We start from the raw sequence: 22,056 nt of genomic DNA, 5'->3' as shown, positions 1-22,056 counted from the left end.
CTAATGTTACAGCGCCATCGACTGCAAGTCGATGTAATGACTTGCGTAGTAATGGCTTTGCGTTGTAACAACATGTTCGTTGTAACGACTGCGTTGTTACAGAATGAGATGTATTTGCATGCATTGTAGCATGCAAAATTCTATCTGAAAAGCTATGCTGCTATCAATAACAAGCTGAGCTACTTCAAGTGTCTGGGAATGCACTCTGCATTCAGACAACTCACTCCTCATTCTCGCCCTTCACTTTTACACCCACCCTGCACTCACAGCGATCACAATGCACTATGGGCGTTGGGTGCCTGCCCTGCAGTCACACCAGCACACTACTCACCTTGCACTCATGCAAAACTTCACTCACTTGGCCCCATCACTGCTCAATCTGCAATCTTACTCAAACAAACCCATCACTAACCATGCATTCATTTGTCCCACTCTGCACGCAAATTCATATGGTCACCTCACTCACCCTGCAGTCACTCATCTTACCCTACTCTCACACTGTTGCATCGCTCACCGTGCACTCACATGGGCACTCCAGCCACCCACACAGCGCAGAGGGTTAATGCGCCTGCTACAAAGAACGTGTACCATGCAGATCACAGAACGGAGTATGAGGAAACTATGAGTAGAGCTATAAAAACAAATTAAATGTTTGTCAGAAAGGTGCTATAGAGAAACGAGGTGCATTGTTAGTGAGGGAATTCGTGGAGAAGGAGTAAATGGGGCGCCAGCAAGACTGTTTCACTGTCTTGTGCGACTAGTGCTAGGGCCAGCCGTGGCTGGGAGTGTTGGCTCCCCCCAAAGTTCAGGTCAAGTTGCTCCCCGGAGTCTGACAGACGTTTTTGGGCAGAAGCTGGTGATTGCACTCCCCTTCATGGTCCACTGAGTTGATGCCCTGTGCCACCGCCCACTCTGCACGTGGCTAGAACCAGCTCTGTAGCTCTGTCTGCTCTAGTGTTATATTTGTAGAGCAACTGAATGCGCCCCGCAAAAGCTTCAACACGCATTTAGGGAGGGCGAGTGAATGACTTTTCCGTTTGTGGTGCATGGTTGGTGGTGGGTGGTGCGCAGTGTATCCTGTGGGCAGAATGTTTGGTGTTGCCTGTGAGGTTTGAAGTGTCCTCCAATCACGTTGCAGCGTGCTTGTGGCAGCTCCTCAGCATGAGGTGAAGCAGACAGATGGGGAGAGGCGGGGTCTCATTTGCATATACTCGCCATTCTCATCTTTTCATACTTGCCAACTCAGGGAAATTACGTGGGAGACCAGTGCTTGCTTGGCAAGTTTCTTGTTGGGTTGTAGCCTTGCGGGTCAGTCTGTGAGTACAAATATGCCCAAATAATAATTCAGGCTAGAAACAATGTAGCCATATAAAAATCCAGACTGTAGTCTATTAACTAGAAGTCAACTACATAACAACCAACGAAACATAAATTTGACGAACAGAAAGGAGAAACTGCCCTTAAAGTAGGCTAACTTCTGTCAGCCTGTGTATAAAATGCATGCCGCTTTAGAAGTCAATGGAGACCTTCGAAAGCCGTCTCGCGCCCAGCGTGGCAGCTGGAGGCCGAGCGCGCGGTAGCCCAGTGACAGCTGGACGAGGCCCGGCTTGGTTGGCTCGCAGTGCAGCAGGAGCTAATGTCGGACGGCGGAGGCCTGCTGCATAACCTGCACATCTTGTGGCAGGGCACTGTATGGATCAGAGGACCCCCTGGCCCCGGTGCGCACGCTCTCCCATCCCTGATCCCTGCACGTGAATGTTTGCTGGGGGGAGGGAGGGTCTGGGGAAGGGGCGTGGTCCATTCAGTAACAGCATCATTTGTCTCCACCCACGGTACTGACAGAGAAAACCACAGGCAAAGGCAACATCTGAAAGATAGGAGCGCAGGGGGGGGCCTGAAGTCACAGAAGAGAAGTGCGAGCCGTCCCCGGGGACCAGGAGGGAGTGAGTGACAAGCAGCTCGCGCTGCGACGTCCCGGCTGAGGAGAAGGAGGTAGCAGGAGACCCCAGGGCAACTGGGGAGGAGAGTTCCCCACAGAAGAGGAGAGTTCTGCACAGGGGAGGGGATGCCCCTGCTGCGGAGAAAAATGGGGTGCCCAGCAGTAGCAAACTGTAGAGATAACCTCTCTGAAGACTAGAGGAGCCGGCGGGCAGGGGGCGCGTCTCTGCTGCGCTTACACCCTACGTGGTACACAAGCCCCCAGCGCGGACATCGCTGGACTCCGATTGTGATTTCGAAAGGACCAACCAGAGCGGAAAAGAAGGAAGTTTGGGAAAATGTGAAGACATTTGTGGAAAAGTGAGCAGAAGGACGGAAACTGATTTTCCCCTCTTTTTGTTCGTATTTTGTACCTTTCGCTTAATCCAAGGATGGAAGTTTCGGGGGGCTTCGGGTGATGAAAGGGGTCTTTATTCGCACCAAGAAGATACCGGCTGGCGGGGCAGTGGGGTAGGTAGCAAACTCCATATCTGGAGCCCCTTCGACTGGCTGCAAGTTGTGTCTGCAGATCGGATTGCGTCCCTCGCCCTGACTACCAGCAGGACCCTACCCGGGGCCGTCTGCTGCTCACAGGACATGTCTCTGATCGGCGGACAGACTCTGCTCGGCCTCTGCCTCCTCTCCCTGCTCACCACTCTCCTCCACCCGGGACGAGGGGTGCCAGTGAAGGACCCCCGGAGTAACACCGCCAGGCGGGGGAGCAGCCGCTTTCCGGAGGTAAGTCCGTGCCCTGTTCCCATTTCTAGACGACGTGCCATGCTAGCATTCTGCACATCAGTTATAAAACATTTACCCCTAACCTGCCGTGTGACCATAGGCAGGTCGCTTTTACCGCCATTGAATTTCGGCGAGATCGAGAACGTAAAGCGTGGATGCCAAATTTGCAAGGCTGTTATGTGTCTGCAGCAGGCGTAGTGGCACCAAGGTCTAAAGGGCATAGCTAGTCCTGATTTTTCAGTTTTATTTGGCTTGCATGCAAAAAGAGACCCGTGCCCCCCTTGCTACGTCCCTGCTATTTGCACATTGCAGTCTTCATTTTATGTATTCATTTTACGCAGTAGTGTAAGTGTGATTTTTGGTCATATGTGTGTGTTCATTTTTTTCACTTCACCTGGTATGTATGAGTTTGCCTCCAGATCAGACAAAAACGTGAGCAATTCGGAGTTGCTCTGGGGGGGCTTTTTAGATGAGTGCAGAAGGCACAATTCTTATTGTAATTTGGCACAAATAGCGCGCTACCGGCCATTTGTGTGGCGTCGCAGCGCATTCGAGGGTGACGTTTCAAATAGTTGAGGTTTGACACGTGGTGGTTCCTGCTGTCATCAGCGCAGTGCTACGCACAGTCGAGTAGCGTAAAACTATGCCCCCAACCCCCTGCAGAATGTGACGAGGTGGCACCGAATCTCCCATAACTGACAGATATTCATTGATCTTGGGCTGAAAGGGTCGGGACCCTGGAGGCCCCCCACCCTTCCGCCGCTGCAGGGGCTTGTGGTAGGCCCTGGCTGTGCAGTGCGCGCCTGTGTGCACGCGCTGTCTAGTGATGCGCTGTGACATGATTTTCCTCCAGAGTGTGCCGCGTGGTGCAGTTCTGAGGGGGAATCCAGTATTCAGTGAATAAGTGCTGTACAAAGGTATGTAGCGCTACTCTGTTTGAAGTGGTCTGCAGCGCTGTGATGTTTTCAAACCTCAAGGGGAGTGTAGAGTAATACGGCCAAAGACACGTGTTTTACGTGAGTGTGCCAGTACAAACGTGTGTGTGTGTGTGTGTATGTGTGTGGGGTGGGGGTTAGTAGGGGGTCTGGGAGAAGAGAGATGATTGGATTGAATAGGAGTTACTAGTTTTGAGTGTTGTCCGTTATGTCGAAGGGGAAAAGCCATATATATCTAATGTGTCATCACTGAGCAATGAACGAAGCCTTCTATGTGTGTGTGTGTGTGCGTGTGCGTGTGCGTGTGTGTAGATATATCAACCCCGGACAGGTTTGAATCGCAGTAGTGGCGGCTCTGCCTTTCATCCTCACGAAATGAATATTACCTGTAAGTAACCGGCCATTACCAGGCATCTGTGGTTCTGACCAGAAACATCTATCTACCTATGGCTTCTAACCGTACATTTCCACTGTCTGCTGTATTTCACTAATTGTAACAAGGGTGGTGAAGGACTATGATGTCACCTTCACACGACGCAGAGTTCTGACGTGAAGTGCTAACCTGCTTGTGGACTGGATGAGGCACTGTGGTGTCAGTTTCTGCAGCCTGCTGTGTGACATCTGGTTTGTGAGTGTTGTTTCCACCAACCCCCTGTAAGGCTTGCCCTCCTCCGCCCCCACCCCCGCTGTTTTTTAAAAAAATTTTTTTTGGGGAATGAGGTGCATAACAAGAGCCCTGTTCGTTTTATTTTTTGAAAGTTGTATATAAAGGTGAAGGAGGGTGTGCGGGAGACGGCGCAGCATCACAATGCCTCACTACATAAAGCTATTTTAATACCCTATACAGGGCTTTAAGTAGGATGAAAAAACTGGGGACGGGTCTCACACGGAGGCGTGGCCAAGGTAATTAAGGGCGTGGCTTAAAAACACCAGAGCTAAAAAACTGTGATTAGCATAGTGTGCTGCCTGATTTGTATTTTACTGTTTCTGCCATTGCATCCAGATATGATTCAACAAGTAACATCATGCCTACAACAAGCCAGGACTATTGGCTTTGTCAATAGTTGTTAGTTGCATAAGATAAATAAGCAGCAACTATGGCTTGTATATAATATTGAACAAGCATTTACAATGCAATGGTTTTGCCTTTGTTAAAGTTAGAGCGATTGGCATTGCTCTTGACATTATTTTTATTTATGTTTTTTTTGTTACATAAATAAATGGCATTGTCATTTACAATGCCACTAGCTTTATCTCTTGCAAATGACACACACCAACACCCACAGAGAGCCCCCCCAACACACACAAACCCCCCCCCCCACACACACACCCACACAGAGCCCCCCCACACACAGCCACACAAAGCCCCCCACACACACCCACACAGAGCCCCCCCACACACACACCCACACAGAGCCCCCCACACACTGCGAGCCCCACCCCACACACTGTGGGCTCGCTGCGAGCCCCCCCGCAGGCAACAGAGGCACGAAAACAGGGTCACAAGCAAGCAACAGGGTCACAAGCAAGCAACAGGGTCCCAAGCAAGCAACAGGGTCACAAGCAGGCAACAGAGGCACGAAAACAGGGTCCCAAGCAGGCAACAGAGGCACGAAAACAGGGTCCCAAGCAGGCAACAGTGGCACGAAAAGAGGGTCCCAAGCAGGCAACAGAGGCACGAAAACAGGGTCACAAGCAAGCAACAGGGTCACAAGCAAGCAACAGGGTCCCAAGCAAGCAACAGTGGCACGTAAAGAGGGCCACAAGCAGGCAACAGAGGCACGAAAACAGGGTCCCAAGCAGGCAACAGCGGCACGAAAACAGGGTCCCAAGCAGGCAACAGCGGCACGAAAACAGGGTCCCAAGCAGGCAACAGAGGCACGAAAACAGGGTCCCAAGCAGGCAACAGAGGCACGTAAAGAGGGCCACAAGCAGGCAACAGAGGCACGTAAACAGGGTCACAAGCAGGCAACAGAGGCACGAAAACAGGGTCACAAGCAGGCAACAGAGGCACAAAAACAGGGTCACAAGCAGGCAACAGAGGCACGAAAACAGGGTCACAAGCAGGCAACAGAGGCACGAAAACAGGGTCACAAGCAAGCAACAGGGTCACAAGCAAGCAACAGGGTCACAAGCAAGCAACAGGGTCACAAGCAGGCAACAGAGGTACGTAAAGAGGGCCACAAGCAGGCAACAAAGGCACGAAAACAGGGTCCCAAGCAGGCAACAGTGGCACGAAAACAGGGTCCCAAGCAGGCAACAGAGGCACAAGCAGGCAACAGAGGCACGAACACAGGGTCACAAGCAGGCAACAGAGGCACGAAAACAGGGTCCCAAGCAGGCAACAGAGGCACATATGGAGGAATTACGATGCCTGCTTAATTAAAAGAGTTTACAATCTAAAATGAGAGCGTGCAATATTGGGAGTACTTCAGGACGTTTGACAGTGCGGGGACACCCGAACTGGTATTAACGTGTATATGGCGTTCACTGCCCCCGGCGAGGCGCGGGGCTACTTTTATATATTTTTTTAAATACGCGCGTCATGTTTTGACTGTGAATGCCATACAAGCAACTAGAGCATTTTCCTTCGTCGAGATGAGCGCTAAATAAAGCTCGTTTAAAGCTTGCTGTGTGGCAAGGGTAACACATTTCCACTTTAAAGACAAGGAAAGTATAAGCTTTGGCCGCGTTTGGGGGGTCTGTGTGAGTGTGTTTTGGTGATAGTAGGAGCAGAAATTGCTGATTGGTCTGTATGTTCATTTACATAGGCGACTGCAGGAAGAAAGTGTTCTGTAAACAACATTGTGTTAGTGCAGTGTCTTTGCCTGCATACATCCGTGTATACAACTTGGTATACTTATATACATATATGTGTATATAAATATATAGCTGCGTGAATGCACTTGTGTATGCATCTCTGTAAGAATATTTGCATATGTGTGCAAATCTGTATGTAGCTGTGTGTGTACATATATGTCTCTGCAACTTTGTATCTGTATGTATGTACAAATGTATGTATCCATGCACACAATTGTGCGTAGCTATAATTTAGCTCTACATGCGTGTATCTGCGTTTCTTAAAGTGTGCGATTGCCTGTGTGTATCTTTTTGTGTGCATGTGGGCTTCAGTTTGCAGTTTGAATTGTTGCATTGCTCTATCTGGGTGTTGTGTGTACCAGTGGAGCGGACGTCATTTTGAAGTAGTGCTTCTCCGTGTGCGTGTTTGTGCTGCTCCGGTGTTTTAGTGTGGGTGTGTGGCGGTGGAGAGTGTGGGCAGATGTGGAACACGGCTAACTTCCGCGTGCTTCACCAGGTGGCAGCGCCCCAGCGCCCACCGCGCTCACCCTAAACACATAGATGGACACAGATCGCGAATCAAGATGCCTGCCTGCTGGTATTATATCACAGCCGATAGTTGGATGTTACGAATGATACAGCTCGCATTCGGTTGTTTAATTCATGTTGCATTACTTTGCTCAGAGCATCGCAAAAAAAAAAAAAAACATAAATCAGTTTCTGGTTCTTGTTTTGTCTACGTGCAATTTGTCATGTTGAATTAGAGGGCTGCTTCTGATCGTCGGGCCTCTTAATTCGCGGGTTTCGGTTTAACAAGTCGCTCGGGCTGGCTGTTGGAAGTTTACACCAAGGGCTGCACCTCACAAAGCCATGGGGCACAGGGGGCGCGCGCAGGGAAGGGCAGGGCTGTGGTCGCTGCACTGGGAGGTGCGGAGGCCATGTGATTGCCAGGCGTTGCTCTAGGATGTGCCCTGCTGTCAGTCCGGGGTGTGCACTGGAAGCTCTCCTATAGGCGCTGCAAGCCCTGGAACGTGCCGTCAGATGTGCACTGTCAGGCCATGGGAGTGCACTGGAAGTTCTTATAGGCACTAGTAGCGCAGGTATGAGCACTGGCGGGCCTGTGCTGGGCGCTGGCTGGTCTGGGATGTGCAGTGAGTGGTGTGCACGCTTGGCCCAGTGCTGTGCATTTGAATCACTTCGCTAGAAGGTCTGGGGTGTGCCCGATCTGCCCAGGAACGTGCACTGAAAGACTTTATCGGCGCGGACAGTCCTGGGATATGAAGTGCCAGTCCTGTGATGGGCAGCCTGTGGTGTGCCCATCACCAAAGCCCTGTTATTGGCGCTGACATTCTTTGCATGTGCATGGCAGTCCTGAGACATGCGCTGGCCCCCCTATAATGTGCACTCAGGTTCTCTGCCAACCCTGAAAAGTGTAGTGGTGGCACCCCTCAGCTGTACTACGGCAGCCCTGGTTATGCACGATGTGCACGGCGCTTGCTTAGTACTGGAGGATTCGGCGTGCTGGGTGCCGCGGCGCTCCTGGCGTGCCCTCGGTGCCCTGCCATGCCCCGGTGACTGCACTGCAATAAGAGTTGCTATCTCAGTCTCGCTGCTGCTGCAGAGAGCAGCTTTGGAGACCCGGAGATCCATTTCTCCATCCGAGTGAGCAGGCTGCAGCTCGCAGAGCACGCGGCGTTTAAAGATGCATCAAGGCCACCGGGGCCACGAAGAGCTGCCTGATGGGAAAGGCCGGCTCCTCGTCTGCAAATGAAACCGCCATTCTATAGGCGGACTGCAGTTAATTAATTAATATTCAGTCCAATTATATCTGCGTCGCGGTGCTTTTGTTTTGTGCCTGTCTAGTGCGGGACAGAAAGGAAACCCGGGCAGTTCTGAAAAGGGTCTTCATGCCCTGTCAGATAGTGTGAGGGAAAAAGTGGTGAATGGGCAGAAAAGGGGCAACAGGGCTTCTGTAAAAAGGCCATTGAATGCAAACAATTGGGGGCGTGCACTAGGAGAGGGCTGCAGGACATGTTTGGGTGCACAGAATGGGCTGGAAGGTTGACAGGCAATCACTGTCCTTGAAAAAAGGACATTCCCAAGAATTGTAAATCAGGGTGGCGACTGTATGCGTGCCATCTTTACCTCTCCTCCGTGTAAACGTGGGGTGCAATGGTCGGAGGCATGTCAGGAAAGTAAGACTGATCCCTTCTCCTTTAAGCCAGTGGGTGGTAATACATTCACCCAGCAGACAGCACACCGTACGCCCTCCGTAGGAGGAGTACGTGGAAAAAAACAAATAATAAATGCCTTGTACGGATGACTAATAGCAGCACCCACAGTCAAAAGTACACTTTGCACACGCCATATGCAGATAAACAAATGCGCGCCGTTGGCACCTTACGCCCAATTCGCATTCACACTGAAAAAACAAGGAAGGTGGCATTTGCATGTCAAACGAGCAGGCGCTGCCAACTACACACACTGTACGGGAACACAACGAGCAAAATTGACAGTCGTGTGGAGGAAAGAAACAACGGGATCTCGATCGTGCTCATCATTAAAACACGTTTTAATTGGGAAAACATGGCCATCCTGCTTTCAGGAGGCTGTTTTTTTCTAGGCGTGAAAAAATACACTGGCCCATGTTGATTTTTCACATCCCCTTCAGAAAGGGGGGCGTGATTAGGGTAGTTTCGTCCACTTCAGAGTCCGGCATGTTTTCCTTAGTAATTTAAAAGACCACCCCAGGTGTTAATGAGTGGAGCCCTTGATGTCCTCCGGACGGTTGTGGTCGTCATAAGAAGAGCATTTGTTGCCAGACCGGTGCCCTGCAGCAGCTGCAGGGGTTTGCCCCCTCCCGCAATTCTGCATCTACGTTCGAACGACAGCTTTCTCTGACGCGGGGTCAGTGCGCTTCATGGCGTAGCCTAGCGAGTCACACGGACAACTATTAGGGTGAGTGCACGATACCAGAATAGACGCAGCCGAACCCGCTCTGCTCCGCCCCAGCAGCTCTGGGGTCTATGGAGGGGAACAAACGAGCAAAGAGAAAACAAATCATATCAAAGCCGGCCTCGCAGAGCAATCAGAGAAAAAAACGACACTAGATTTATAGAGACAGTCAAGCGTGACTCCTCGCTGTGCCACGGGTCCTCGAAAAGAGGAGAAATCAGCTGACCACAGGTACACAGAGCCTACTAAAATGTCTGGAGAAACAACGCGATCGTCCCACAAATAAGGCGCGCAGAGCGAGAAGCGCCGAGAGGGAGAGACCAGGGGGTGGGGAGTCTGCGGGGAGCGGGCCTGCCCTACAGTGCCGGCAATGCCGGACCAGACACGGGGGCGTTCCCGGCGTCGCGTGACGTCGGCAAAAGCCAAAGAATGTCGGGAACGCCCCCGTGTCTGGTCCGGCATTGACGGACAGGCCCCTCGTCCAATGGCAAGGCTCCGTTTACGGAGCCAGCCAATCAATGACGAGGGCCGACCGAAACCCACACACACAACTCAAGAGGTTTTTTGGCACATGCGCAAAGCGCATGGCCAGTCAAAACCTAAAAAGGTTCCACTTACAGCCCTGGTGACACCACGACAATGTTGCTGCTCCCGAGTTTCAAAAAGAGAAGGGAAGACCAGAGAGAAAATTACTCTTATTGAAGGATTTCCCTTCCCCTACAACTCTCGCCTGGCATGACGTCATGCCGTAACTTCTCCACTAGTGAGAAGTGAGCATGTGAGCAGCGCACATCGATGTGCCTGCTGTCACTGCAGTCAGGAAAAAACGGACCGCCTGTGCAAGGGCACAAAACAGAGCTCTATAGAGACCCGTTTCGAGCCCTCCTTTAAACAAGTATTTGCAATGCAATCGTTCTTGCCTTTGGGATCTTATATGTATTTAGCTGTGCAGCACATTAGCCTGGGTGCTGAAACACCTACTGTTCTTTAACATGGAGGGAAAGTAAGATCCAAACTGAGTGACACACCAGGTATGGGAACGCATGGAGAGAAATATTGCCTTTCAGCGGCAAATGGCATAGTCTCTGTTTTTAATAAAAAATCAGGACCTTCGGTGGTCATATCACTAAAAATACAAGATTTGAAAAAAATATTATTGTCTAAGGGTGCTCATGGAAGACAATTTCTATGGACTGGAATCTAGAGAATGCTAAAGTGATTCTGGTATTTTACTGACCTCTGCTGGTCGTTTTCTATCAAGACAGTTAAATAGAGGCAGTTGAACAGAAAAAAAGTTCCTAAGCGGAAGCAGACAAGTCTTAGGGCTGTTCTCCACAGCCTACAAAGTACATACACATATAAGTATATACTAAAGTATATACAAGAGGTCTCGAAAGGTCGACCCAAAAACTGCCGGTGCTCAGCACCGGTGAGACCTAGCCCACCTAAAGCCTTGACCCTATATAGCTTTATCAGAGCGATGGAAATACATGTGGAACACACTACCCTCCATGTAAGATGTCCCACAAGGACCCTCTGTTTAATCTTTATTAGAGCCATCAAGCAGCCTTCTGATCTTGACATCGACTACCACAAGTACGCTGTGGATACCCAGCACCCTGGAGAATTAAACAATTACAAATTAAGCGTTTTTTGCACATAGCCAGAATGGGGCACAATCTTGGATGTTTCAATATAACCTGAGTCTAAACAATCCATTGAAGAGATATCTCAGTCACATCACTCTACCTTGGGGCAGGGCCGGACTGAGAACCGAAACCGGCCCTGGCAAACTGCTCAGCTGGCACCCACTAGGGTGATGGTGGTACAGCCAAGCAGTTTGCGAGGGCCGGTTTTGGACGATTTTGTTACCAGGGTCCTATATTTCCAACCCCTGGTAACAAAAACGGCCTACAGGGGCCCAAAACCAGCCCCCACCCTAGACGCCCACCAGGGAAATGCCCGGTGCCCGCTACTGCCAGTCCAGTCCTGCCTTGGGGTGTCCCCAATACGAGCGTGACTCACCCCCTTGCTTCACTTGCGATTGCTTCAAGTCTGGTATATAAAGACGATTGCTAGGGATTTAACACCAAAAAACAGACTCCACCATCGTGAACACTTCAGATATATTGTTCAAGCAGCCCATCTGCAGCTCAAGAGTCCATGGCGCTGCTGGAAATGGGTTGTGAACCAAACTGCCCACCGCCCGCTATATGCACCAGTGTTAGTACCAGTGGGCCTCGCACAGCTCTGGGTGGACGCTTCCAGCTTGAAGACTGCAAGCCGGAGCGGAGGCATGTTTGCAACCAATGGGTGAATGCGACAGGGAAGGGAAGCTCCGGGACCTAGAGGACTCGATCAGCAAGGTTGGGTAAGACGAAGTGTACAGCTCTGAAGCACTCACTGAGGTCTGTGTGGGAGGACCATCACACTGAACTACCACAACACGAAACACCAAAGACACACTGAACCACCATAACATGAAAGACTAGAAACACACTGAACCACCAAAACATGAAACACTACAAACACACTGAACGACCACAACATGAAACACTACAGACACACTGAACCACCACGACATGAAACACTACAAACACACTGAACTACCACAGCATGAAACACCACAGACACACTTAACAACCATAACACGAAAGACTAGAAACACACTGAACCACCAAAACATGAAACACTACAAACACACTGAACCACCACAACATGAAACACTACAGACACACTGAACCACCACAACATGAAACACTACAAACACACTGAACTACTACAGCATGAAACACCACAGACACACTTAACCACCACGACATGAAACACTAGAAACACACAGACTGAACCACCAAAACATGAAAAACTACAAACACACTGAACCACCACACCATGAAACACTAGAAATACAATGAACCACCACAACATGAAACACTGCAGACACACTGAACCACCACAACACGAAACACTACAGACACACTGAACCACCACAACACGAAACACTACAGACACACTGAACCACCATAACATGAAACACTACAGACACACTGAACCACCGCAAAATGAAACACTAGAAACACACTGACTGAAACACCACAACATGAAACACTACAACCACACTGAACCAACACAAAATGAAACACTAGAAACACACTGACTGAAACACCACAACATGAAACACTACAAACACACTGGACCAGCACAGCATCAAACACTACAAATGCACTTAACCACCACAACATGAAACAGTACAAACCCTGCTCACATTTGGTGGAGGGCGCAGCTTAATCTCCTGGCTATACACATTTCTGCTAAATATGTAATTGTCCCCAACTGGAGAGCAGCTGTAGATCACATGCAGCAGGTTTATAGAAACACCAGGGTTAAGTGCACACACTTTAATTATGTGCACACCACCCACTCCACCCCACATGGGCTAAATGTTATCAGTGCCAAGAGCTGCCCCAGATGCGCTCTGAGAGATGCAGGCTTCTTGCACATGACATGAGTGTGTCCGATGGTAGTGGTGTTCTGGTGAGTGGTCGGCCATCTTGACGCTGGGCACACTACAACTCAAGACGGGCCTATATGTCCTGTGAGGTCGGTCCCATGGGGTTGTCGCACCACTGAAGGAAGGTAGTGTCTGTGTCAACATTTTTTTGTAATATTTCTTTCAGCGTTAGTACGACTTGGCTGCAATTCTGTATGATATAATTCAGTTTTATTTTCATTCTGGCCTTCCAGCTTTGTTGTTTTGGAAGGACCTTCCGCACGGGGTGGTTTACAAAGGTGTTGTTACTCTCCCTAAGTGAGCATAACAGCTTAGTCAGCCCTCTGGGGCCGGCCAAACAGTCATGCACACTTGGCATGTCCTCCACTGCTCTGTGTTGCTCATGAAATTACATTTGCTGGTTAACAGCCGAAACCTGTTCTGAAGTATGAGACAGCTGAGCCACCCCTCCCGTCTTGAAAATGTGTATAAAAGTGGCATCCAAACCAGACAGCTGCTTACTGTTCCAAGTTCTTCTTGATCAAGGAGTGCAGTGTTCTCAAGGAGTGCAGTGTTCTGCAGAGTACTCAAATAAGTGCTGTGCAACCAGTACTGTTATCTGTCTGACAGCCAGTCTCCCAGGGAGGGAAGGGACAACACCTGAAGTCAATACTTTCTTTAGGAGCAGCTGAGGGCCTGGAGCCTAGAAGCCTGCTGCCGCCAACAAGGAGAAGTTTGCAGATCCACTTTGGAAGTAAAGAATCCTTATCTGCCCTGAGGCTACAACTGCCCCCAAAGCCATAGTTGGAAATGCTGGACTTCAGTCATCTTGGAGGGCCACACTGTTGAATTCGGTGCTGTCGTGCATGACACACCTCCCCACCAAGACTGGCCTGAGAAACATGTCCAGAAGTGAGGCCGCGGCTTCCCCTGCAGAAGAGTCAAAGTGTGAGAGTTGGTGTGTAACCCATGCCTGCCATGCAGCCTCAGTCATCATCAACAAACACAAATAATTTGAATAGCTGCACCTGACCATAGGGACAGGAGATTGAGGTGCATGGGCGAGCTCGATGCACCCGTCTGAGATTATTGTGTGAAGAATTGATAAGAGGTCTTGGATTGTTTTGCTCTTAGACACAACAAGATCTTTTTTGAACCATCAACACATAAGTCTCATGTTGCCTAATGCCATATAGGGGTAGGGACATAAATACTAAAAAACTTGATGCAAACCGGAGGAGAGACCATTATCCAGGAAGAAGGGGAAATAGTACCTCACTTTTAGGACGTACCTTTGGTAACCCTGTATAATATACCTATTGAATTGAATAGTATTTACTTCTGCTGTCACATTAAATTACTTTCTTTTCCATAAAAGATAATCACTGTGGTAGACAATATATATTAGTTTGTGTGGTTTATGATTGTTGATGTCTAAGCTCTTGCCCCCCACACTACATCTCTGAGAAGCGTTGCACTGGTCACCCTCGCAACCCTAAGATGTCAAGTTTGGGAAGAGTTGTACTTGGCCCAGTTTGGAGAGACATATTAGGATGGAACCCAGGACACCAGTGGCAAAAAGGCCTCAACTACCATGCTTAGGGGCCCAGTAGCGCTCATGTACCATCTGATCTCTCCAAACGGGGTCCGGCAATGATATACTCCCTTAAGGGAATTAAGGAGGTAATTGCTGATTTACAAAGAGTAGGGCAATTGGATACTGCTGACAGCTGGTTGATTTGTTGGAGGGATTTTTTTCCCAGGACGAAGAAGTCCGACTGTCAGTCAGTAACGTTTTGTTGAGGTTTATGTACATTGGGTAGAGGACATTTGTGATGCCTGCATCATTATTATGTATTTTACGTATCTTATCATATATTATGTATGTTATATACGCATTCATTACAGCTTGTATCCTGCAGTTGAGACATTGTGTTGGGGGAGTCTGGGGGAGTCATTAGTTTGAGCTCTTACAATTTAAAATTGTTTTCTGTTTCAGTTTTTTGCAGATTTTATGTGGTTCCGAAGAAAAGCTGACTTTCTATTTATGATAACTTTTTTGTACTTATTCCTTTGCATTTTTAAGGTCTTGCCTATTAATGGTGCGGGTTACTTCCTCCATTTACATTCATGGGGTCACAGTAGATATCTTTCAGTATTAAATCAAGGTTAACATTCGCTTTGAATCTCCTCTTCTTCTTAGTTTTGGGTGCAAGGGTGTAAATGAAGTTTCTGAAATGGTTGAGGCATTTTCTACATTGGGGATCAAATGTGTTGGACACATTGATCAATGATCTCAGCTTAACAAAGGGGATGTTTTTGTCTTCCTCACACATGCTTAATTTGGTTTCAGTTGTGTTGTCAAGGTGATTTGGGGATGCCCATGAGGATCAGAATAAGGTAATCTGTTCGATGAATTCCACAGGTTTTAATGTTTTTGTAAATGCATTTTTTGGTTGGATGAGGTTGTGGTCCGCATTGATGAGCTAGTGTGGCTTTTTTAGAGTATGTTGGATTGTTTGTTTATTGACATGTTATGTAATGCGCATTGGTATAGCGTGCTATCACTGGTGGGTGTACCTTGGCACTTAGCAAGTGAATGGGCCTCGCTTATTGGTGTGTTAATAATAATAATAATCCTGTATTTGTAAAGCGCACAGCTACCCGTAGGTTTCCCAGCGCTGGGGGCCGTCGGGAAGATTAAGCAAGCTTTTGCCCAGAGTCACATGGTGATCGGCAGACCCCTGCCACCGGTGCCGGGGATCGAACCGTGATCCCCAGCGTCCGGCATCAATTGCCCTGGCCACTGCGCCACACCTCTTCCACTAACAGCCATGTCTTCAGCTTCTTGTGGATTTCAATCGGAGAGGAGGAGGCTCTGATGTGTAGGGGCGATGTATGAGAAATCCCAACCTTCAGCTCTGTTCCTGTGAATGCATGTGGTGTGTGCGAGTAGGAGCTGAGCAGAAGTGTCTGGCTGCAGGGCCGTTTCTGCCATTAGGCAGGACTAGGCGGCCGCCTAGGGCGGCAAAATGATGAGGGCGGCATTTTGTGGTAATCATGCAGTGGAGTCTGGAGTGCACTGTGCAAGTGAAGCGCACCTGCTGACTGTCTGTTTGCAATTGCTTTTTGCGCGTTTAGCCGAGGCTGCCGAGCGCCGCAGCACACCCTAGATCAGAGGTCTTCAAACTTTTGGATGCTGAGACCCCCCTGTCAACATTTTCAGGTGTAAGGACCCCCTCCAGACAAAAAATTCTAAACCTGTAAGCAGGGCTACTGGAATTATGAGGCAAGTGAGGACCAGAGTACACAGCAGGCTTGACTAAATTGTGTGGGAAGAAAATGTAAATAATGTTATGTGATGCTGCGTATATTTTGGGATAGCATTGCGTAGTTATTTTGACATTGTTTACACACATAACAGTGAGGAACGATTTCACCCCATAAGTACCAGTTTATAACCAAAATACTGCAATTAACATCAGAAAGATGTCTAGTCAATCTTTGTGAAGGGCCTCCCACTCCGCAGGAATACGTGCTGCCACATTAGCTCACATGGCCCTGGCCGGGAGAAGCAGGGGTCCCTTAAAACCCTGGCGGTTTAGTGTTAAACAGTTTACCCATGCCGCTTTCCTCTCACCCTCTCCCTTCCATCCCTCTCTCCTCTCTCAACCCTGGATCCCTCTCTCACTTTGCAGGCCATTTTCTTTCACCCCTTTTTACAACTTCTGAACTCTCCCCATTCAACCTCTCACTGCACCTTTAATCACCTCTTGCCATTCTGCCTTTTCACTGCCCTCATCTCCAACAGTCCCTCGCATTTATCTCATGGTCTCTCTGGCCCCATCACCTCCTGTGTCCCTCAGCACTTCTCATTCACCTCAAGTCTCTCCATTCAAATGTTTGTCTATTTGTATCTTACACCTCTCCAGTCCCTATTCATCTTTCAAATCTCCCCTTTATTCTTCCACACCTTCTTGAACCAACGTCCCTCTCCCCTGTAACCTTAGCACCAGTGCCTAATTTGAGCAGGTGGTTTCCGGTGAGCTGCACTGTCACCTAATTGTGCACACTGGCACTGACCGTCTTCCACATGGTGACTCTGTCTGTGTAATTTAGAGGTGAGCAGAACAGCTGTTTATTAATTCAATATACATTAAAAACGATGAATTCCTGACACCCATGCCAATCTTATAGCTTTTTGGGCTTGAAATAATCTGAATAGTCACGCTTGTACAAGTATTATGGTTGGTAGTTGCATAGGTATTTTCATTGGCCGCGCAGGCAAGGCAATGGGTGGGTGGTTAAAGTTGCGGTGGCTTAGTATATTGCCTAGTATATTGCTCCCAAATTTTGAAAAACAACAACATTACCATTATAATCAAAATGTCGATTTTTATATATGTTTAGTTTGTAGACTAAAGAAATGATTTCATAATGTGTGTATTTGTTTGAGGTATACTTATTTCTGTCTATTTGTATAGTTTTTTGTGGTAATTGTGAGACAATTGAATGAAATTACAAGTACAAATTCACATTTTGTTAATCACTTACGTGAAATTGCACTTGTGAATTTGGATATTTGTGGACCCATTTAAATCTCTCATGCGGAAATACTTTTGGGAATCATGTCTCCAATTTTCAAGGAATGTTTCTAACAGAGAAAGATAAAAATCTGAACATCCGTTATTTTTGTTTAACTGGCTGCTGTTCTTCTCGTTGGAGTTGTTTTTCATACTTCAGCTGGCTGTGACCATGAGCATTGTAACGTTCAAGACTGATCTGTAATCCATTTGTAGAGTAGAAAGGTGATGTGATAGTCTTACTGCAGGTCGGTGCTGAGTTTGCAAAAGACTAGAATAAAGTAATTTTCAGGAGTGTTGCTTCCATTGGTGCAGCAGGTGCAGTACCAACAGAGTCCAGGGCCCTGAGGGGCCCCTTGAACCCTGACAGATGGTGTAGTTTGCTATCTAACAGAAGTCTGACAGGTCATTTTCCTTGCATGAACCGGGGCTCATAGCATCCTTGCTACGATACCATTTTCTTGGTACAGGTTTCATAAAGATGTAGCAGATGCTGGCCTCTGATAGGTCACCAATGCTTAATAAAAATAAAAGAGGCTTCAATTACAATCAACAGATCCGCGGTTTCATAGAGGATACACTCGTTTAAATGCCTCGGGTTGGCAGTTTGCCATTTAAAGCGCTGAAGTGCAGAACCTTAACAGGCTCTTATTAATGCACTGTGACCTAAGATGTAATGGAGAAAGAAAATGTAAAATTACAAATGTGAATGACTACCTTCATAAGTTTTCTCCGCTTTCGCCTATGCATGTTTGTACTGCTGCATTCGCTGTGAAAGTCGTTTATATGAGGTTGAAATTACATCATGCAACACAGCGCTTCAGGTCTTGAATAGTGTTGTTTGCTCGGATGCTGCCCCAAAAAGCCTGCAATCTATTTCTTCGAATCCAGATTCCCACGATTTGCAAATAAGAAATAGACATGTTTTCCCTGGGGACTTCCCCGTCACAAATGGTCACACTGGCCACACTTTTTGTATGGGCTTTTTAAAAATGGTATTGATGTGGGGAAAATCCCAGCTGACTTTATTTTAACTCTGATGATATTTATAAAGCTTTTTTTTTGGACAGCAGAATTCCTCTTCCATTTTCGAGATGTCTAATGCTGCCGCAAAAAGATTCTGAAGGAACCATTTCTGACTAGTGGGAACAATAGAATCTTCTCAGGTTCAACGGAAGCTTCATGCTGTTCACCACACACATGGTCCTTGCACTTTAATGCAAATGGTCTTTAATGACCTGTGAAAAACTTGGGCGTGCCGGAGATAAAACTCCAGACACTGCCCAGCCGAGCCCCCAGGAGCGCGAGCTGCACTGCAGCAGCCCGGGCTGAGACACAGGAAGGGGGAGAAGGGAAGCTGAAGCCCTGTGGGTCAGGTCAGAAGTCTGACTGTGAATGCGCGACCCCCTTCACATCACTCCACGGCCCCCCTGGGGGTCGCGCCCCACAGTTTGAAGACCCCTGCCCTAGATTAATGGCGTGTGTGTAGAGCGGGGTGAGGCACACACTAGTGTAAGTGTGGGTCCCCAGGGCCGTCAATCTTGTAGCGCTGGGATAGCGCTACCAATGATGGCCCTGGGGAACATTCTTGGCCAATCCACGAGCAGTGCTTCGGCCAGGGAGGGCAGGCCAGTGACGGTGACGCGCACGGCGCACCACTGCCACCATCTCTCTCGGCGCGCGCGGGGGACGGTCGGACTGTGTGTGTCGGCTGGCGGGCTGCTCCCCCTTTGCCCATAATTTAGTATACTGGGCTGCATCTGCCACCTGCCACTGCCAGTGCCACACAGAGTCTTGTCCGGTCCCGACTCCGTCTCCCGCCGGCCCTCTCCCCAGCAACACGAGCCTGCAAAACAGCATAGCCATGGTCAGGCCTGGTCGTGGTGGTCGTGTCGTGTGGGGACGTTCTTACGCAGCAGCAGGTCGTGACTTGAGCAGTCAGTGCACGCACCGCCGGTGAGTGAGTCAGAAGGCCGCTGGCTGCGAAAATAAAGATACAAATATATATTTCGGATCGGAATTGCATGCTGCAAATTCAATTATTTATTTGTAAATTAATCATCATGTGTTAATTATGTGAAATAGGCATCAACTGCACTCGTGTTCTCAGCTGACCTCCTCCGGGTGTTTTCTTCCTCTCCACTGTCGGCTAACTTGTTCCCGACTGTCGCTTCTTCTTGATCAGTGGGAACACCCCAGCAGGAAGGAATTCGTCTTTGGCTCTCTTAACGGCACTCATTAACCCTGCCCACCCTGGCTTATAGTGTTGCTAATGTCACAAACAAACCCCAAGTGGTTAACTTTATTAGATGCAAATACACCCAGCACATTTTATTTGGTAAAACTTGTTTAAACTATAATTATCCCGATTCACACCATTGTTTAAAAATGTCGTCATTTTTTGCCATTTCTAAACTAAGTTATACATTTAATCTCTCCCCCTCCTGCAAAACAAAATTACTGTGTCCTTGTGTAATGTAATTTTCTGCATCGGTTTGTTCTTTGTCGGATTCTAACAGGCCCCTGCACTAAAGTGAGCAAAGGCTTCCGCTCCTTGATCTGATTTCTGGCCTTGCCTGGATCTCTTGTAGAAGCCTGTGTGGCCCTCCAGCCAAGGTTTTGGTGGAGGTGATGTTGCTGCCCACCCAGATCATCAGGACTAGAGAACCAATACTGACCGGGCTGCCAGCCTGCCTGCCAGTAAACATCGGTGTTGAGATGAGCCAAGTGGGCTCAGTGAGTTAAACGCTCCCTGCTATTATCGGCTGTGAACTGCATCCCACAAATGTGTATCCCGACAAAAGCAACCTAGTGCACCATTCTTCTGATGTTGGTGTGTCATACCAGTAACGCATGCTATTTACAAAGGATAGAAACTGCACATATGATGCACAAAACACTACCGAAATTACAAGTCGTTATTATCTGGAGGGAGGGAATCATTTTGAATTCTGATCTTTTAGATGACTTTGGCAAGTACGAGAAAGTGGCTGTTGCACCTTACTCTTCGTATGCACATTATAGATAAAAAATATATATCCCACAATGTTATATAGAGCGAACTTGATCTGAAGGTATCAGAGCGCTTTACATGAGCACCATTTGCATTACAGACGGATACATTTAATTAATGCGGAAACGAGGAGCAGCTTCCATTTTACAACTCCCAACAGAATAATGTGTAAAATAATATGTAGTTTTCACTTTTAGCAGCTGCAGCTTTTCTTGAATTCTGTACGTTGCACGGAGTGCTGGAGAACTGTTCCTGATTCTCTGGTAACTTTCCATAAATTGGCATCAACATTAGTGTTGATGACCCAGGATTGTAAGACGTTCATCACTCTGGCCTACATTTGTTGTAAATGAGGCGGAGGCGGGCGGGTGAATCATTATCTGTTATCTCCACTCCGACTCCGGACCGAGCCCGTCCTCACGGTCAGCTTGAGAGTGGCGCAAAACACTGTCACTGAGTGAGCAGGAGCTGGGTAGCAGGCAGCACTGTGAGGGGTGATGAGGTGACGCCCTGTGTCCAAGTGAGGACAGTTTGGATGGTGGTGGCGTGGGCGGGGTGGGTCTGTTTGCTGCAGCATTTCAGGCAGGCTAAAAAGATCTGAGAGTAGACAAGATGACGTTGGTGGCGGCCCTATGTCCAGCCCTCCGGCCTGTGACTGAGGACGTGAGGTGATGATGGAATGAATCTATGATCTCCAGGTCCCTGCATGTGAGCGACGCTGGAGCCTGAAGGAGCCTTGAGGAGTAGTAGGACACAGGAGAGGGGGTCAAGGAAGCACGAAGAGAGTGTGCACAGTGCAGAACTTAAGAGCAGAGGACCCCTTACCTTATTTATGCATTTTTATATAGGGCGGACTTTACCCGAAGGTGTCAGAGGGCTTCACAATAGGAACAGAACTGATACATGAGAACATTACAAGTGAACAAATTACAAAAGCAAACGTTACATTAAATGAGGCCACAAAAGTGACAATCGTGAGCCAACAAAATACAATAGGTAGCAAACGGTGCATTACAGTAGGAAAAAGTGACATGTGTGCAGGTTACAAAAGTGTACACAGCAAACAAAAAGTAATAATACACCAATATATGGAGGACACTCAAAGACCAAACGTTACATAGTCAATGGTGAGAGAGTGATGGTAGAAAAAGGGAGGGGGCGGCATTTTTCAATTCTCGCCTAGGGCGGCACAACACCTAGAAACGGCCCTGTCTGGCTGGTTGGTGGAAGGAGATGCAAGTGTTCAGAAAGCCTGGTCCTGGGTTGTGTAGTGCTTTGAATGTGTGAGTGAGGAGCTTTAACAGGACACATTTGTGTATTGGGAGCAGGGGGAGCTCTCTGAGGTGAAGTGCGATTTGAGCCCTGACAGTTCTGCTTCATCCAGGTGGTGACGTTGGTCATGCATGTGGTGAACCTGCACCTGGTGTTGGGGTTTTGTCCAAAAAGAATAGTATGAGTTGTGTGTCATCAGCATATGAGTGGATGTTGCTGTAGTTGGTGCGGATGACGTTGGCCAGTCATATTTATTTTGAATAATGTTGGGATGAGCCTTAGGTACTCTGCAGA

The 22,056-nt window shown here is 48.3% G+C and overlaps 1 protein-coding gene across 1 annotated transcript in view; it reads left to right on the top strand.

The window, feature by feature from the left end:
• The first annotated feature begins 1,872 nt into the window (after positions 1-1,872).
• ISM2 (isthmin 2) overlaps positions 1,873-22,056 on the top strand; it is a 103,064-nt gene continuing 82,880 nt past the window's right edge. Inside the window, exon 1 of the mRNA XM_086937561.1 lies at positions 1,873-2,715. Coding sequence (XP_086793687.1) covers positions 2,575-2,715 — 141 coding nt within the window. The 5' untranslated portion in view covers positions 1,873-2,574. The remainder of the gene's footprint in view (positions 2,716-22,056) is intronic.

Source organism: Lissotriton vulgaris, chromosome 9, assembly GCF_964263255.1.
Source record: "Lissotriton vulgaris chromosome 9, aLisVul1.2, whole genome shotgun sequence".
Lineage (NCBI taxonomy): Eukaryota > Metazoa > Chordata > Amphibia > Caudata > Salamandridae > Lissotriton > Lissotriton vulgaris.
This window is presented reverse-complemented; position numbering and strand designations above follow the sequence as displayed.